An 18,300-nucleotide genomic window follows, 5' to 3' on the forward strand; every position below is an offset into this window, starting at 1 on the left:
GTTTCATATTCAACACTGTCTTGAGAAGTGGACACAACAGAAAACTTGATTCTGTCTCAGCAATTTGGAAGATGAGACAAATAAAGGGCAAAGAGCAGGAAAATGCAGTATAAACAATGGGTCTATAATGCACAGAACTAATGAGGTTTAGCTTTCCATCACCTTCTGTTTGGTATTTTCAATCACCTTCTGTTTGATTCTCTAGCTAAGCCTACATATCAGTTAAGGCACTGGTAGAGAGTGGATGTGTACACAAATGCATGTTCTCAGTGTGAGCTTGCACTGCAACACAACTTTCTACACTAGGGCAACATTAGGAGGCCTTTCTTTTCCCAGCCAACTGTTTTCCAAAAAGCAGTATGAATTTATGGTCTTTGAGGTCAACTCCCCCCCCTGCTTGGTTTAGCCCAAATCAACCAGCCAGGTTCAAGAGTTCCTGCATATGAACACATAGTCTCATTCCCACAAGCAACCTTATTTCTTCAGGACACTGCACTGCACTTTACCATTCCATGACGATGAAAAATAGAAAACTCTCCATCTTTTAAAACGAACTCATTTCCCATTGTATAATGTGTTTTGTAATTACAGCAATATCATCTTTGCAGACTGATTTAATGAAAACAGATAGGATATTCTGTACTTCTTAAACTGTGAAGTATAAATCAAGTCAGGGGGGAGGGGTTAGAATGGCTCTATCCTCTTCTTAAAAAGCAGATCAGAGCAGCCACTCTTGAAACAGGACACCTTAAGGTACTTGGTAACTGAATTTGAAGAAAAAATATTTAAGATCACAACTGAAGGTTAAATAAAATGTCTTTTCTTCCCTCTCACATCCTCTACCAACTATGCCAATAGCATTCTCCATTTCCCTAGTGTATACAATTGGTTAACAAAGGGATAAAAAGGTGTTGAGACCAAGGTAAGAACAGCAAGTCAAACTTGAAGGAAAAAAACAGCCCACAAGACTGCCATTTGCAGTCGAACCTGCAGAAAATAACGAGCCATTCAGCAGAGAGATCTGATTCATGTTCAGACATCCTGAGTCTTATCCGTAACGAGCTGTCTGTGCCGCTGGCTCTCATTTCCAGCCTTCTCACCACTGGTAACACATGCATTGAACATTGCAAAAACAACCCTTGGAAACCCAGGAGTGTCAACTGCAAACATAGTAGACACTGAAAAACACCACGACTCCCAAACATTTAGCCTCCCAGTGTGAAAGCAGGTAGCTCATATATTTTGTCATTCCTTAAACTCTATCTATGAAGCAAACAAAAAACAGATTCTAAACAATGATGATCTGCACTCGGAAATACAAAACAAATCAGCTTTCCACAAAGAAAATATGAACCAAAACAAAAGCTAAAAACTTGAAGACACAAAGTTTCTGTACCTGAAGACATGCAATGTGTTCAGCTGCAACAATGGACTTCAAGAAACACCTCAATAAATTTAGTCTCAGATTATCTCTACTGCTTCAGTGCTCCAGATCAGCAACCCAATCTGTAGACAGCAGTGATAGAAAATACCTTCTGATCTTTCACAAGTACCAGCAAAAGTATTGAAATGCCATTAATGCTGTGTCATTATTTCCAGTAAGTGCAAAAGCCATTTAAATGGCAACATGGACATGGACTAGTATGTGTTGGGGAAACTGCTCAGCTCCCCAGCAGCCTGACTAAGTATGGCTGCACCTCCAGCCTCTGTGGCAAATAGCTGCGAGTGGGCTAAGAGGCATGGCTGGGGCCCAGGGCCTAGGCTGAAGCACAACATCATAGATCTGCTGGTACTGCAGCAGCAGCACGATACATCACTGGTATCACGTCATCACCCACATCAGAAGGCACAACACTGTCATATCATACTAGCACTATTACTCACATCAGCCTGCTTTTTCTCTGTATCCAGGAGCCTGCAAGTCACACAGAAGGGAGCAGGATTTTATACCACATTCCTATAAAAGCTGGCCCCTTCAATCACTGTAACTGCCTCAGAGGCAGCCAGCTCCTCTGCTGACAGTAGCAGTAACACACAAGAAAGCCATCCTGCCTCAGGTTCTTCTTGGCAAGGTACAAAGGGAAAGGAAAACACAAATAGGAAGGAAAACTGTCTGGCAGGGGAAGCAGAAAATGATTCAAATAAATTCAGTCAATCTTTAAAGCAAAGGTGTGGACCCTATAGGCACATCTGCAGATTAACACTGTTAGTTTATTATTGTGGAAGACTAAAGTGAGATGAAATTTTAAGGTTTGAATGAGACTTAGGACGCTTATTTAACCAAGAAAAGCTGCAGAATTAGGGAATAGCTGAATGGGGTAGCAGATGAGAAGGAATTCAGGTATCACTTAGATTTCGAAAAAACATTCTAAAATATTATATATGTAAGCTATTTTAAATCAATTTATGAATAAAAGTAAAAAGCAACAAGAAACCGCAACCGGTTGTAGGATTGGTTACAATATTAGTTTTAGCTTCAAACTCTAAGAGGTGAAATACTTGCCCCTGCAAAGGTTGTCTCAAACCGAGTAAGACTGGCATTGCTGCCTGATTAAAGTCACAAGGTCAGTGTTTCTACTTACCAGACAGAACTTCTCTGAATAAATCATAAAAGAAACCAACACAGAACACCCAAATCACCTTTTTTTTTTTTTTTGTATAATCAGTGCAATCCTTTAAGTATTCCTACAATACTGCTACAGTTGCACTAGTAGTCTGAGTTGCCACGCCACTGCTAGATTACCATTTCTCTCTCATTTTCAATTCCTGTTTATCTGTGGTCTTCATACCACAGTCTAATAAAATATCAGTATAATTTTTTAGGCCTTACTTGCCAATTTGGTGAGAAAGATATCTTCACATGGGTACACCAATAAGCGCTAATCACAGCAGAGTACCTCTGGACATGCAACATATCCAGGGAACAGCAAGTAAATGCCTAACGATACAGAATCACATCAAATACCAACAAGCTGAGTAATTAACTAAGCACCTTCATTAAAAGTGATCCCATTTAAGATTATACTGTGCTGCTGTTACAGATGGAAGAACAGATTCTCTGCTGCTCACATCCTCTTCAATTTATTGGAGAGTCACCTCGCTGTGATCAGTGATGCTGAGAAGAATACATATGCCTACAATCATTTTTTTCAATCAAATGTTTACAAGTTTTTAAATTATAAGTAGCTGGTCACCTGAGGTAACCAAGGTGCCATCCTGAGTAATGACTGAATTTTCTACATATGTAAGAGATGCTCAATGTGAATAGAAAAGCCTGTTGACATGTACTTTTAAACTCTGTTGCTTTTGCTTCCTGGACACCTCTGAATCCAATCTCTTAGTACTTCCATAAAGTTCTTCCTCTGACTTTTTTCCTGATATCCTCTATATTCGGAGAAGGTTCTTAACACCTGGATGGAAAGCATCCTTCTTCTTTGCACCTCCCTAGCACCATTTTCTTCATAAATCCTTCTTAGGCTGCTTACCTCTACTTCTAGTCTGGTATGAGCCCGCCCAACATACTGTTCTCTCTTTGTTGGCTTTAACATCTCTTTCAGCAATGGTAAGAGACTTCACTAAGAATATGGGTCCTTTTCATGCTAATAAATCATTCCCTATTTCTTTCAATATAGTATCAAGTAAACTTCCACAGGAATGTACCTACTAACACTCTCAGAGAGTAGCAGTTAACAGGTGACAAACCAATGTGTTACTTGAACAAATGAACAGAAGCCAGAAAGCGGATTATGATCCAAAAGAATATTTAGTTAGTTGCCAACATTTGACATTTCAGAATAAGAATAAGGAGAAAAAGTATACATTCATACTTGAAAAGTTAATTCTGCCTCATAATACTTAGGCTATTTTTTTCTTGGTGTTTGAGATTAGTTTAATCATTATTTTACTATTTTACTCCCCAGCTTTCCTGTAGGCTCCCTTTAGGTACTGGAAGGACACTGTAAGGTCTCCCCAGAGCCTTCTCTTCTCCAGGCTGAACAACCCTAGCTCTCTCAGCCTTTCTTCACAGGAGAGGTGCTCCAGCCCTCTGATCATCCTCATAGTCCTCCTTTGGACCTGCTCTCACAGCTCCATGTCCTTATGGAGATGACCACTGAGCTAGACACAGTGCTCCGGGTGTGGTCTCAAAAGAGCAGAGGGAGAAAATTGCCCTTGACCTGATGGCCTCAAAGACAAACAGGGAGAAAATACAATGAAAAGGGCCAAAGGGTTGAGATAAGGAGGAAGAGATCTCACAGTATTTATCATGATGGGCAAAACAGACTCAGCATAGGGAGACAGTAAGATTACCTATTACTAACAAGCTAGAGAAGTGAGAAACAAAGGAAAGAAACCAAAAAGCACCTTCCACCCCATCCACCCTCTTCCACCTCCTCCCCCCGAGTAGCGCAGGGGAATGGGGTTATGGCCAGTCTATAGTGCTTCTTTTCCACCGCTCCTTCTCAATCACTCTCGTCCCCTGTGCTGTGGGGTCCCTCCCACGGGATGCAGTCCTTGCTGAACTGATCCAGTATGGGCTTCACACAGGCAGCAGCTCTTCAAGAACTGTTCCAGATATGGGTCCATACCACGGGGTCCATCCCTCAGGAGCAAACTGTTCCAACCTGGGTTCCCCACAGGCTGCAGCTCCTGCCAGGTCACCTGCTTCTGCATGGTCTCCTCTCCACGGGCTACAGGTCTGCTCTGGAATCTGCTCCAGCAGGGGTTCTCCACAGGCGGCAGCATCCATCAGTGCTGGTCCGCCTGCTCCACCATGGTCTCCTCCACGGGCTGTGGGGGGACAGCCTGCTTCACCATGGTCCTTACCACAGGCCACAGGGGACTTCTGCTCTGGCACCTGGATCACCTCTCCCCCTCCTTCTTCACTATCTTGGTGCCTGCAAGGCTGTTCCTCACTCCTCTCACTCTCCCAGTTACTGTGTGGTGCACAGTCGTCATGTCGCCCCCCCCCGCCCCGCATCTTAAACATGCTCTCACAGAGGTGCAAACAACACCACTTATTGGCTCGGCTCTGGTCAGCAGTAGGGCCCTTACCTAACATGGGGCAGCTTCTTGATTCTTCTCACAGAAGCTACCCCTATGGCCCCCTGCTACCAAAACCTTGCCATATAAACCCACTACAACTCCATGCCTTAATCCTCCAGTCTGTACTGATGTTTGGGTTGCCCCAATCCAGATGCATCACCTTGTACTCAGCCTTGTTGAACTACATGAGGTTCATGTGGGCCCACCTCTCAAACCTGTCCAGGTCCACCTGGAGGGCATCCCTTCCCTCCATCTTATCAACTCCACCATTCAGCTTGATGTCATCCACAAAACTGCTGAGTGCACTCAATCCCCACTGTCTGTATGTTCAAGATACTGTTTTATATGTTTTATAATTTTAAATGTTTCCCAGTATTTTGTTTATTTCACTTGGGACAGCAAATGACTAGCATCAGAACGCCACAATAATTTTTTACTTTTTCAAAGAATTGTGACACCTTTTCCTCTCAAGCTCACAAAACTATATAGATAAACAGTTAGCATGGTCTTCCTTCATAGGTTCCCATACTTAATAAAAAATGGAGCCCCAGCATGTTGCTTGGGAGAAGATATAGTGTCTCCCTGCTCTTGTTTTGATGCTATCTCTGAATGCAAAGCATGCACTGCAACCTGTTGGCCCCAGACTTAAATATTCAGTGCAATGAGGCTTCTACATTTCTTCCAGGAACAAAGAACAGCACATTATCAATAACAGCCAAAGGCAAACTAAATAACTTCAGCAGTGTTCTCCTGCAGACAATCTTTGTCTTCCCAAACCACTACTTAACCTCAGCTTTTTTTTTGTCATCTTTAGTAAAATGTAATGTGCATTTAGATAAAATACATGTATGTACAAGGGCAGTACACAGAAAAACTTCTAGCAGGCTGTGTGTCTGTGTAAGCTTTCGCCTTCTCCACAGGAAGTCTTTTAGGGGTGCACAGGTTTAGTTGTAGTAAATCTCCCTCTCCCTCTGAGTGTTTTTTGTTGTTAAATTTTCTGGCGAATCTTTTTAGTAAATATATTTTCATTCTTTTCAGCAGAGATCAGGTTATATGAAAAGAATGTATGAAGAAATACAATTTTGAAAAGCAAAAAATAATAAAAATCAAAGCCATTTGAAATAAAAGTAACATCTAGGAGAGATTCTGCAGCTTAACTTCATTTACTCTTCGTTCCTAAACTTTAGAGATGTTTGAGACACATCTCTGACTGAGGAAAAAATCAAAGTACCTAGTGATGTTCAAGAGTCAGAACAAATTCAAGAGTAACAGCAAATCATTTTTATTTAATATGAAACATCATCAAGAAAGCCACACCTGAGCATGAGTCATCTCTTTTGCGTGCCATCCTCAGCTGTCAATGCTAGCATAAGCTGTATGAAGAAAAATGCAGTATTAAAAATTTATTTAAATTAGAAAGAAGAGAAAATTAGAGAAAAATAAGAATAGGCACAGGTCAGATTTATATAACATAGGCATGAAAACAGTGATAAAAATGATTAGTATGTTAGATATTTCAGAAGTTAATGTACTTCAATAAGATCAGTGAAGTACGTTTTATTGTCTGTTAGTCAGACTACCAAGTTTGTACAAAATATCACCCATAACTGATTGTGATAAAAGACATTGCAGAAGAAATGTTACCCTCTAGGTTAGCTTTAGAGGTGGCTATCCAATGTGGTTCTACAGTGCCTAATGGAGCAGTAGTTTACACAGATTCAAGAGGTGGCTGCAGAAGCTCAGGGCACAGAAATCCACAGGCAGCTATTAGACATGGAGACCACATTTGTCTCAGTAAATCCGTAACAAGAAAATGATTGAAGTCTCAGAAGGAAATGGAAAGCATTATGCATCCTTGCACTGTTCGTGTTCTTTCTTCTTGTTCTCCCCAGCTGCTGCTCAGAAGAGGATAAAGGAAAAGATGCATCTTTTGTCTGATCCTGTATGGCCTTTTTGACGCTTTTAGGTAATGAAAAGTGAGGTATAAGAGGAGAACAGATTGGATAGAAATACTACAAAGAGTACTCTATCACTGTACAATATAGAAAAGATACAATCCAGATGGAAGACTCCAACAAAATTTTCAGAATCAGTTGCCAAACAGCACTTGATTCAAACTCGATTTCAAATCTAATGAAAGTTGGTAGTCATCTGACAAAGCTCAGCAGGCCTTGGTCACTGCCACCAAGGCCTGAGAAGAAAGGATGTTGCTATTCTTAATTCACCGAAAGCAATATTAGACATGAAGCAAGCAGTGGTAAGTATGGTAATGCAGAAGACATTTCACCTCTGACACATGGCTATATGGCTCACATTTTAGCCCTTCCTTACAACATTTTTTTCTGAAATGTCAATTTATTTGTGCTCTACAGTCTCACTTGTTCTATGCTACCAAAAACAGGTGCATAATAAAGTCTAAGTTTCATTTTTAAACTGACAGTTTGTTAATTAAATGTTCATTCTCTACAGCAGCATCCCTGTTTCTCTCCTGCTTCTCTTCTATTTCTTGTTGCTCCAAAATTTTCATCCTCAGTATTTCATCTTCAGTTTAACTGAATACAGTAAATCCATAAAAAAGGGCTCTTCTATTTCTGCCCATAAGATAAACTTGGGACCTAAGCCATTGCATTAATTCATTAATTCATGTTAATGCACAGAAGGCAAAAAAAACTGACACAGTAATAGGGCCTCACAACGAGTTTTGCTGCCACTGACTTCAAATTAAGATTTTTTTTTCGGTTTCGCGTTCACAGCATTTCTAACTTCAATAACTGTCAGTTTTCTTTACTGCTCATAGAAAAGTCCAGGTTTAGTGTTCCTTCAGATTTTAGTTTGGTTTAACACGCTGAAATCTCAAGAAGTGAGTACAAAAATTAACCAGAGAACCCTGTTTTGTCTCTAATCAGAATGATCAAAGACACACCATGGCCTCTCTTTAAAGCATATCACAGGAAAACAGTGTTTTCAGTGTTTAAGGGAAAAAAAAAATCTATTGCGGCACATCTTAATTTCCATCATAATATCATAAGAAGTCAAAATAACATACTCCTCATCTCAGCTACTTTGATAACACTATCAAATGTTGCACCTGTACTCCTTTTTGCTGATATTCTTAGAAAGTCAGAGATGTTGTTGATGTACTTAAATCATCATATAAACATGCAGAAATTAAGTACTGACATAATTTCATCTGTTTGTGAAATTACACCAAATCACATTAGCTCTAAGTTTGGCTTATAACTAAACACTGCTTTCTTATACAGCTCTGAAATTTCTGCAAATTTCTTAAGCTTTCCTTAAGAACATTATCAAAATTTGATCACGTTACTGGTCCTCATTACTCTTCAAACCCTACCTGTATAAATCACTTATATTTTATCAAATAGTAGTAGCTTCCAATAGCTTCATGTTATGGTAACCTCACAAAAAATTCTTGAAATTGGAGTTACAGACCCTATTCTTCAAGTACAATCAAACAAGAGTTGTATGACAGTCGTACGAGTCCCAGTTGAACAAGAACCAAAATCTCATCTTCCTCCCTTTCTAAACTCTGAGATTTGTATAAAATTAATCTGTTAGAGAAGATCCTTCAGAAAAACATTCTTCAAATCCTCTAGCATATGAGGTCTGAAATAACCTGGCTCATAAGAACTCGTCTACTTTGTCTCCCAAATGTGACGTACTATAATTTTTTTCACTCCTACTCTAGTTTCATACAAAGCTCCTTCTTTAAAGTGGCAGAGAATTTGATATAGCTTCTTTTTTTTTTTTTTTTAGCATACCTTTAAATAATAAAGTGAGCAAAAAAGGGAATATTAAATGTCCTATTGGATATTAGCAGGTTTTAATCTCTCTGTATTCCTGTGATCTTCAGAATAGGAATTTTCAATACACCACTCTAAAATCAATGGAAGACCTCTCAACAACCACAGACAGAAGTAAAAAAAAAAAAAAAAAAAAAAAAATTCTTGTCAGATCTCAAGTCTTTTCCAATGCTATACAGTCTTTCTATAGCACTTTAAATAAATACAAAAATTAATTCTATTATAAGAATTCTATAAATTCTTAGATTTATAGCTCTAAATATAAAACATTAATTTATGAACAACTAAACGATTGTGAAGTTTACAGAACGACAAAGATAAAGCTTTTAGAGCAGACTTTGTAAAGCTACGTAATACTTCATGCTATCAGAAACAAAATGACAGCAAGAGAAGCTTGGAAGAAAAAAAAAAAAAAAGTGAAAAAAGTGGATTATAGTTCACATTGACACTGATAACTTGAAAGCTATTGATATTTACAAAATAAAATGTATCCTCTCACTTGATTGAGTGCCACCCACAACTAAAAGTACTAAATAAAAAAAAACAACTTTGCACTAACCTCATTCTTCCTCTCTCACCCTCCCTTTTTACAAAAGGCAGAGCTCTGGCTCCCTCCCCAGCCTTGTCATAGTGGCAGTTTATTTCTGAAGCCTCAGGCAAAATACTGTCATGGATTTGCTTCCTTATGGTGGTAGAAACTTGGGCTAGATGCCCTAAATGAGCACAGCCTGTCAGAACTGGTATGGAATTTGCACCTATTTCACTGTGCAGTCTGGAGAAGCTTAGCTGACAATACAGCTTTTCTTCTCTGCCTGGGGGGACAGGAAACAACAGGCACCATCTGTCCTATAATTCCGAAGCGTGAGTATCTTAGATGAAAAGTCCAGTCAGAGCACCAGGAAAGCATTGCAGCAGGGAGCTGAATCCATACTGATTTGTAAAGTATTACAGTTCACCTCATTTAGGTACTTATCATGTGCATGAGCTGAGAAGAGTTTCTGTTTTGCACTAGTGATTTCTGCTGCCCTCATGCCATGCAGTAGGCTTCATGCTGATGATATCTAATGAAAAGTCTAACAACTAAAATGCACTGCTTGTCAAACACTATATAGCCAGTCTGGTCTGTCACCAGTCACAATAATCCAGTGATCTGACAGGATGTCATACGCTTGACAAAAATTCATATAGAGAAATAAAAAAATCTCTTAGCATTTATACATTACTTAAGTAGTGCAAACCACTTTTACATAAAGGAACTGTACACGTATTATAGTTGCAAATTCACAGTCAGAATCCAGTTGTTCTATAGGTGGCTGCACAGAAAACACTGTATTTTACATAGCCCTCATGATAATACAGAAGTCAAGGCAGGAATCCAGAATATAACAAACCCACAAGAAAATGTAAAAATCTCACTACCTGCATCTACTTGTTACAGCTGATGTCAACCTCCTCAATTTAAAATTAAAAACTGATAAAGAAAATGATTATGGAACTCAGGAAGGAGAATGTTTATTCTAAAATCAGGTAACTTTAAAATTGTTGCCTACAGCATATTCTTAAACAAGATTATTCAATGTATTTTGCTATTCTAAAATATTAGAAGAAAGTAACTTTCCTTAGCCTTGTATTTCATCAAGTCTCATATTGTAGACATTTCTATTGCAGCTCCAAAGCAAAAATTGCATGTGGCTGAAGTGTTCAGGTTTTGGACATGGATATATGTTCCTCAACTACCGATCTTTCTGTCTCCAGCTGATTGCTGCCACAGGACTCAAACTTCAGATCCAATGCATCTATAGACACAACTAGGAACTGTGTGTAGACACACAAGAATTCAGGAAACAATGAGAAATATTTGTTAACTTTTACAGTGCTATGGACTGACTGTTACAGTTCATGCTGATAGTTACTGAAAAAGTAATAATTGGTTAGATAAATCACTGTCTGAGCCTTACTTCTGAGCCTTGACAGGACTGCATACATGAGTATTTAAGTCTTGACAGTAAATATCTGAGTGGATACATTTATAATTGCATTCCAGACTGGACTCAATCCATTACTGTGAGGACAGGGAACTTAAAAAAAGGACATGTGGCTAAAGCACACCAGAAACGTTTTTTCAGATCTGTCTGTACAGTGCTTTGGGGTTTTGTGGTGGCTTCTATTTATTTATTTATATATAGATATACACACACACACAAAATACAGTCAATGAAAAGAACAGGCATGGAAAAAGTGTTACCCTTCAATTAGTGATTCTGTAACATAATTCCCATCCTAATGCCACCAGATTCTGGCCCTAAATATGAAAAGGGAGCTTGTAATGAGAAGCAGGAAGATACTTCCAAATGAAAAAATGCCTCTTTTTTTTTTTTTTTTTTTTTTTTTTTTTTTTTTGCTTCACCACAGAAAGTTTTTTATTTTGTCTGGATAAGGGCAACCAGTACCCTGACTGAGCTGAAGTAGTGCAGTAATTAGGAGATACTTATCTAACCAAAGGAAAGAAATTTGCTTTCAGGTGTCATACCAGAAGGAGATTGGTATTAAGTGAGGAAAGAACTAAATACTGACCTTGACAATTTTTATTTTTTTTTAGAGCAATGAAAAAACATTATTTACAAAAAATAAGGGGTTTATCCAGCAACTTAAGTATTTGTGTAATCAAGTCTCGGCAAGTTACACACTATATAGTAAATTATAGTAAATTTATATGCACACACATGTAGGATATAGTATAAGGTGACGAAAAGTGAAACAAAACTGCAGTACAAGAAGGAGTCCTTTTCTAGACAAAAGACCAAGAGGTAAAAGACAATAAGACACAAGAAAGTTTATAGAAAAGCTCTAGTATATTTTTTCACACCATCACATTAGATTAGTAGTGTGAACAACTGTAAGTATGGAAAAGGTTGAATGTGGAAATCAATATTCTCAGACAAAACAGTAAGAAGAAACTATAAGGCTTACGTAATGCAGCTGAAGCTCTGTATATTAATTCAGACATGCTGCTGTCAGTGTCCAGTGACACTGAAAACAAGGATTGACTTGTTTTCTTCAGCACTGTCAAAGATTGGCTGTATTTTGCCTACCACCATTGTTGCCCTTTGGGAAACTGGCTTGCAGCATTTCTGTTAGTAACTCAAAATCTGAGAAAGTCGGTTTTTTAGTAAGTTGTAACAGTGACAAAATAATTCATTGAAATATTTAATAAATGTTAAGTATAACAAAACATCCTACTTATCCCTCATGTAAATCTATAATGTGAATTTCCTAAAATTTTGTTAATATTGACCATAAAAACCATCATCAGCTTCCTCTTCAAACTGCAAATCCAGCTACCATGTGGTTAACTTATTCATGATGCCAGATGGGGTTTTCTATTCCTTTTTCTTTTGGAGCAGTATCCTGACACTAGGTGTGGTGTAAATGCCTGAAGTAACTAGGAAAATAAAACTAACATTGACATTTTTAAGGAAAAGGTACAGCATTGAAGAGGCTTTCAGGGTAGGGCATAACTGCTTTATCTGAGCGTTCCCTAGGCTCCCAGCCTTAGATGCTATCGCGCTGGGGAAACTTGGTGTGCTAGCTCTAAGGAACAGCATGGAGCGTAGAGTGGAGTGGAGACACCACGGCTAGGCTCTGTAATCAGATGGGGCCTCAATTGTTCTTGTGCACAAAGCTGCACTTTTTGCCATCCTAAGCCAAAGACCTGTCATGTTTTGACAAATGCTGTACCCTAGTGTACTTTTTGCTCATTATAATATCATTATAATACCAAAACACACCTCCATCCCAAAAGCTACCCGCCTCCAAGGTGCGACCACCCCTCACTGAGCATGAGCCCTGAATTTCTCAGAGCCTATTACTTTAAACGGAGACGGGAAAACTTTACACCAATCATAACTAAGATATGCTTGACTAGAGCCACTCAAGCTCCACCTAAAAGATAGAAAATAATATAAATTGGCCCAAGAGAAAGGGGATGTTAGGGAAGATACCACCGTCAGGGGAGATACCATCCCGAGGACAACATCCTTAGGACCTCCTGACTCTTGGGATCAGTCGACGGGCTGAGCCTCTCTTCCCCCCCCATTGGGACGCCTTTGGGTGAGATCTGAATACTTGCTTATAAATCTCTATAGAGTCTTTGATCCTTTTAACGCGTTTATTTCTAGGCTGCGCACCTGTAACATCTGTAACATCTGTAACATCTGTAACATCTGTAACACCTGCAACACCTGCAACACCTGCAACACCTGCAACATCTATAACACCTGTAAACACCTATAACACCTGTGTATTTTATGCATACTAGCTTGCTTTTGCAGACAGTCACTATCGCCGGCAATCCAAAAGAACCTGATTATCTGTTGCTGTAATAAACCATACTTGATTGCATTGTGATAACTCTCATTAAGTGCAACAAGGGTGAGGGTGGTTATCCGTGATAGTTCAGTGTTCTGAATCTAACCAGACCCCCAGGCGGTTAATGCATTTTTGGTGAATGTCCGCACAGACCCCCAGATGGTTAATGCGTTTTTGGTGAATGTCTGAATGGACCCCCAGGCTGTTAATGCGTTGATGGTGAATGTCTGACTGGACCCCCAGACGGTTAATGTGTTTTTGGTGAATGTCCGACTGGTTCAGTACCCTGAATCTGACCGGGCCCGTAACGGTTAATCAGCTACACCCCTTAACGCGACACTAGGTGCTGCCTGGCACTTACCAGTTTAACTCCCATGAGAATCCCATGCAACTTCGCAGATCTTCTAATGATTTCTGAGAAAATCTTTTATGTATGTAAGCCTCAACAATCAATTTCAACACAGCAACAAATTTATATTCATCATATCTGGAAAGATTCTCATCTCTGAAACTCTGGAAGCAGACTTCCCCCATAAAAAACAACTGGACTTTTGCAATTAATCTTTTCTGTCCTCAGAAGCTGAAAATCACCACTTACAACCTAAAAGAGAATTTATTAGTATTCAAAGACAGACTATGGAAGGCTTGGGAGTTCTCTAATTTTCAGAAATTTTTATTATGATTTGTGACTACCAAGTAGAGATTCAAACTGTAAACTTCAGTGAAAAAGCAAGTTGATTCTGTTCTTACTAATTTCCTACCAAAAAACTTGTCCAAAACTAAATGTCACTGCATATGTAATAAATTTTTTTAGAGAAGCTGCATAGACCATTGGGATTTTCTTTTATAATTTTTTTTTTTCTCTCCAATTTTTTTTTTTTTTAAATATCTACCAATCATTCAACTTGTATTGTTTGTGTAACATTCACTCATGACTACACCTTTGGTAAGTTAAAGAACGTGCAAATTTTTACCTCACTGGTTACTCTTTTACTCCACCAACATTTTCCAAATAATACTACAGTCAAGAAAATTAACAGTAGGAATTTAATTAAAGGCCTTTACTCCTTAAGTTTGTAAATAATCATTTTGCTTGTTTTCAGATGAAAAAATTGGTTAAGTTAAAAGGTAGTATTTTAAAACAGCTTCTATTAGCACATTCTTATTACAGAGAGCAATTCTAGTTCTGTTCTTTCCTTAGCTTTGACACTTCCTTGTTCTTGTGCTGGGTGTCATTTTGAATTGCTTGGTAAAAGTGCTCTCCTCTCATATCTTGAGAGGACAGGGTATCGAAATGACGCCCTGCCTTCATTCCTGTCCTGAACAAACGTCCAGAGTTCTGGTAATGCTGGAGAATAAGAGAGGTTTCAAATCTGGACACTCATATATTACCAGTGTTACAGAACTGAACTTCCCAGCTTATTTAAAAAAGAACGTAAGAAGGGACACAGACATGCAAATATTACAAACATCCTTCTCCTCTTTCTATTCCACCAATGTATCCGTCTACTTGTCTAGGTTGGGTTAATCACATATTTGCTCTTTTAAGTTGAATCTCAATGATCCATCTACTCACTGATGGGTTAGACTTCTCCCACACACACGCTACTCACTCTGCACCACAACTTCTCTGTTAGTGGTCGACCTGATTTAAGAGATAATAAAATCCTATATGAGCACACTAGACTTTTCTATGACAGTTCTGCTCTATCCAGGAAGAGTTTCTGAAAGCAGAAGAATAACTAAGTTGCTGCAGCAGTCAATAGCACACTCCTCTAGCCTCCCCTCCTCATCAGGAACTGTTACACGTGGAAATGACCACACAGGTCCAACTAAACCTTTTCTCCTTCTCCAGGTAACACTGTCACAGGGAAAGGACTGTGAAGTGAGGTAGAATCAAACCAGTGAAAGCAGGTTGAAAAATCTCAAGCTTAGTCCATTAAGCCACACATTTCAAAATGCAGCAAAACATATGCGCTCACTGTTCTGGCTTAGTCTGCGAGGCTTAGCTGGGAATTGGGTTAGAGTTACATAAACCCTAATTCAAGAAGGATTTCAGCCTCATTGTCTAGTTCAGCTAACACAATTACTGAAGTAGCTTTGTCAATACACTGAAAAGATTTATTCTTTGCAAATGTTCCTGTTGCATTTTAAGTCAGAAGGGAATTAGGACAGAGAAAAATGATGTCTCTTGTACAGGAAAAGTTAAAAAAAAAAAAAAAAAAACAACCCACAGAGATGCAGAGGAGCTTGTGTTCACACAGACACAACAAGAATGAAGAGGAGGTGGATGCTACTAAATTTACAGTGGGAAAAAGAAAACTTCTTTTTTCCCTCCTTAAGGTCTGTTATTTACTCTGTTGTCTGAAATGCAGGGGTTATGAAACAAAACTTTTTAGTTAAAGTTGCTAAGAAAAAGTAGAGTAAATGGCCATTTGCCATAGAGGTCTTTTAAGCAGACTAACTAATTTATCAGAAAAGGCACAAAGTACAAGAAAGCTTTGCCATTCTCAGCTTTCATTGGCCTGAATACCTCAGGAGGTGTGCAAGCAAAAGGCATTGAAGAAAAATCCAATGACTCTCTCGCACAGTATGATCTGCTAGCCAGCATACCTTCTCCACCATTCACGTACATAATGCCCTAAGGTATGCTCACTGACAGAAATCCTGCCTGATCAGCTGTGAGTAAAGAACATATTGATCACAACTTCATCACATGTGACTGGACTTAACAAGTAAAACTAAACGCCCCCTAGATTCTCCATCTTTCACTTGTTCAAGGTTCAGTCTACTCCACAGCAAGATGGAGCTGGACCCTGCCTGCCTCAGGTTACACAGACAGGAAAGCGGGCAAGAGCTTTGGTTAGATCTTTCAGAATTAGGTAAAATAGAATATCAAGCCAAGTAACAATGACATTGAACACATTTAATACTCAAATCTATAATGCTGTCCTCTCATATATACACATATTATTTAAAAGCTATTTTGACTAAAAGAGGAGTTGATGTACTGTTTTACAGAAACATATAATTGACTCATACATGAAAGGTCTGCTTGAAGTAAGAGTGCTCTGGAACACAATATTTTGAGAAGGGTCTGTGAAAAAAAATCTATACTTGAAAAATCACATACATCAATCCCAGCTATAATGGAATGAATCAGAATCCCTCTACCTCCAACCTTTCATATATTTGATACACTGTATTGTTAATATTGTCAATAAATCCAAGTGCTACTGATTGTCTATACATTTATACATGTACAGAAGACACAGGCATTATCAGTTAACACATCAGTAGTTAGAACAAAGAAGTTGCTTCATGGCAGTTGGCCTTGAAGTTTCACATCTGCCGTATTCAAGTAATTGTCACGCATGCGTAAGTGCCTGTCATGCCTCTTCTTTGGAGCCCAGAATGAGCTCCAGGAGCACACTTACTCTTACAAAACACATCAGCATATTAACGATGGGTCTTTTGAGTATTCTTTCTCAATACATAGGAGACACTTTCCAATTTTCACTTCAATACATTTATAATTAAAAATCGATTACTATTTTTGCTCCCCAGTACTGGTCATAGCACAGCTCTTAATGACTACAAAAGAGATTCATGTGTAACACACCTAAATCTATCTCCTGTTTAGTCATTACATTCCCACATCGTTACTATGCTTTTCCAATCTAAACCATGTGTAATAGACTGCTGATAATCAGTCAGCAGACTTAAGGGGTCTGAATGGCAAAGTAAAAACACAAAGCTGAGAAGAGCCAGCAACTGACATTGGTAAAGGCACACCAGCGAGTCCTAGTAGGATACCATACAAGAATTTTATTCTTTCATAAAAAAAGCAAAAATTTTACATGCACGGAGTTCAGGCAAGGAGACCGTGAACCTTAAAAGTCTATGACAGAACACAGAAATGATGCAACCTGAACACATTTCTGCCATCAACTGAATAAATCTTTCGGTTTCTGCTTTTACATCTTCTCTTTAAAGAATTTTAAAGAAAAAATATGGAATTGCCTGGAAATTACTGAGACAAGTAGACTGACATATTAGACAGCTGCAGGAATATTAGCAGATTCAGAGAGTAAAAATAAAACAAACAAAAAAGTACGTATTACTTTGAGCCTCAGAAAAGTTGGGATTTCACTCAGAAGAAAGCAGGCTAAGGGCTCCTGGTCACTGCAGTAGAATGCCTTCAGTTTGCTAAATCCACTATAGAGCCATGAAACTTGGTGTCTATTCACACCAAATCGTACTAAACATGCATTTTGCCATGGGATGAAGTTCAGCTGCTTATTTTACAAAGCAAAGACACTGTTTGGAATTATGTACGTACTGCCAAAAGCATTGTCTATTACAATTCAATGTAATTTCACAAGTTTGAAAGCTAGTAGAAAAGGAGAATATCAACCTGAAATACTTATGTGCTTAGAACACTATGAATAAAATTATCTTTCAAGAAGGACAAAGCTGTGACTGCATTCTTATTTTAAATATGCCTGTATTTGTTCTCTGAAATCCAATTATTTTAGTATAACATGACTTTCCTACACACTGTGATTTTGTGATTTTTTCCTGGTAAAAAACACAGATAATTAATTGAAAAACACTCTTAATGCTAGAATGAAAAAGAAAGGAGATCCATTAATGGTAAATAAATATGACAAAAGTGTTGGAAAGAAAGAGAAATGGCATAAAAAGAAAAAATAGTAAGCTCTTTCAGCAATGAGGAAACACATTTCTCAGAACCCCCACAATGTGAATGGAGGTAGTAGTGCATCAGGATTCCCGTGGAAAACGCCTTAACAAGTAAGTGAGAGAAGACAACTGAAATATGGATGGAGTTTCAGTCCAAGCACACATCAAACTGGGACATGTTAGCCATTAACTAAGCTAACAGTTGATTTCCAGAGGCCAAGTTTTCCCTTGATATACTGCATGCAGCCTTAAAGATAAGCTATTTGAATTTATTCTCAGAATTTTTAGCCTGAGGGCTTACTGGTGTCACAGCTATTTTAAAATAGGTATCTGCACTGCACAGTGATAATGCCACTGCAGC

At 38.6% G+C, this 18,300-nt stretch overlaps 1 protein-coding gene across 7 annotated transcripts in view; it reads right to left on the minus strand.

The window, feature by feature from the left end:
- The window catches only part of GALNT18 (polypeptide N-acetylgalactosaminyltransferase 18), a 345,491-nt gene that overhangs the window by 198,619 nt on the left and 128,572 nt on the right, over nt 1-18,300 (minus strand). The window contains exon 2 of one of the 7 annotated variants that reach the window (XM_082760494.1): nt 6,361-6,416. The exons of the other annotated variants lie outside the window; for them this stretch is intronic. Within the exon in view, the coding sequence (XP_082616620.1) occupies nt 6,361-6,391 (31 nt within the window). The 5' untranslated portion in view covers nt 6,392-6,416. The remainder of the gene's footprint in view (nt 1-6,360; nt 6,417-18,300) is intronic. 7 annotated transcript variants of the gene reach the window in all.

Source organism: Aythya marila (genome assembly GCF_965140915.1).
Source record: "Aythya marila genome assembly, chromosome: 5".
In the NCBI taxonomy this organism is placed as follows: Eukaryota; Metazoa; Chordata; class Aves; order Anseriformes; family Anatidae; genus Aythya; species Aythya marila.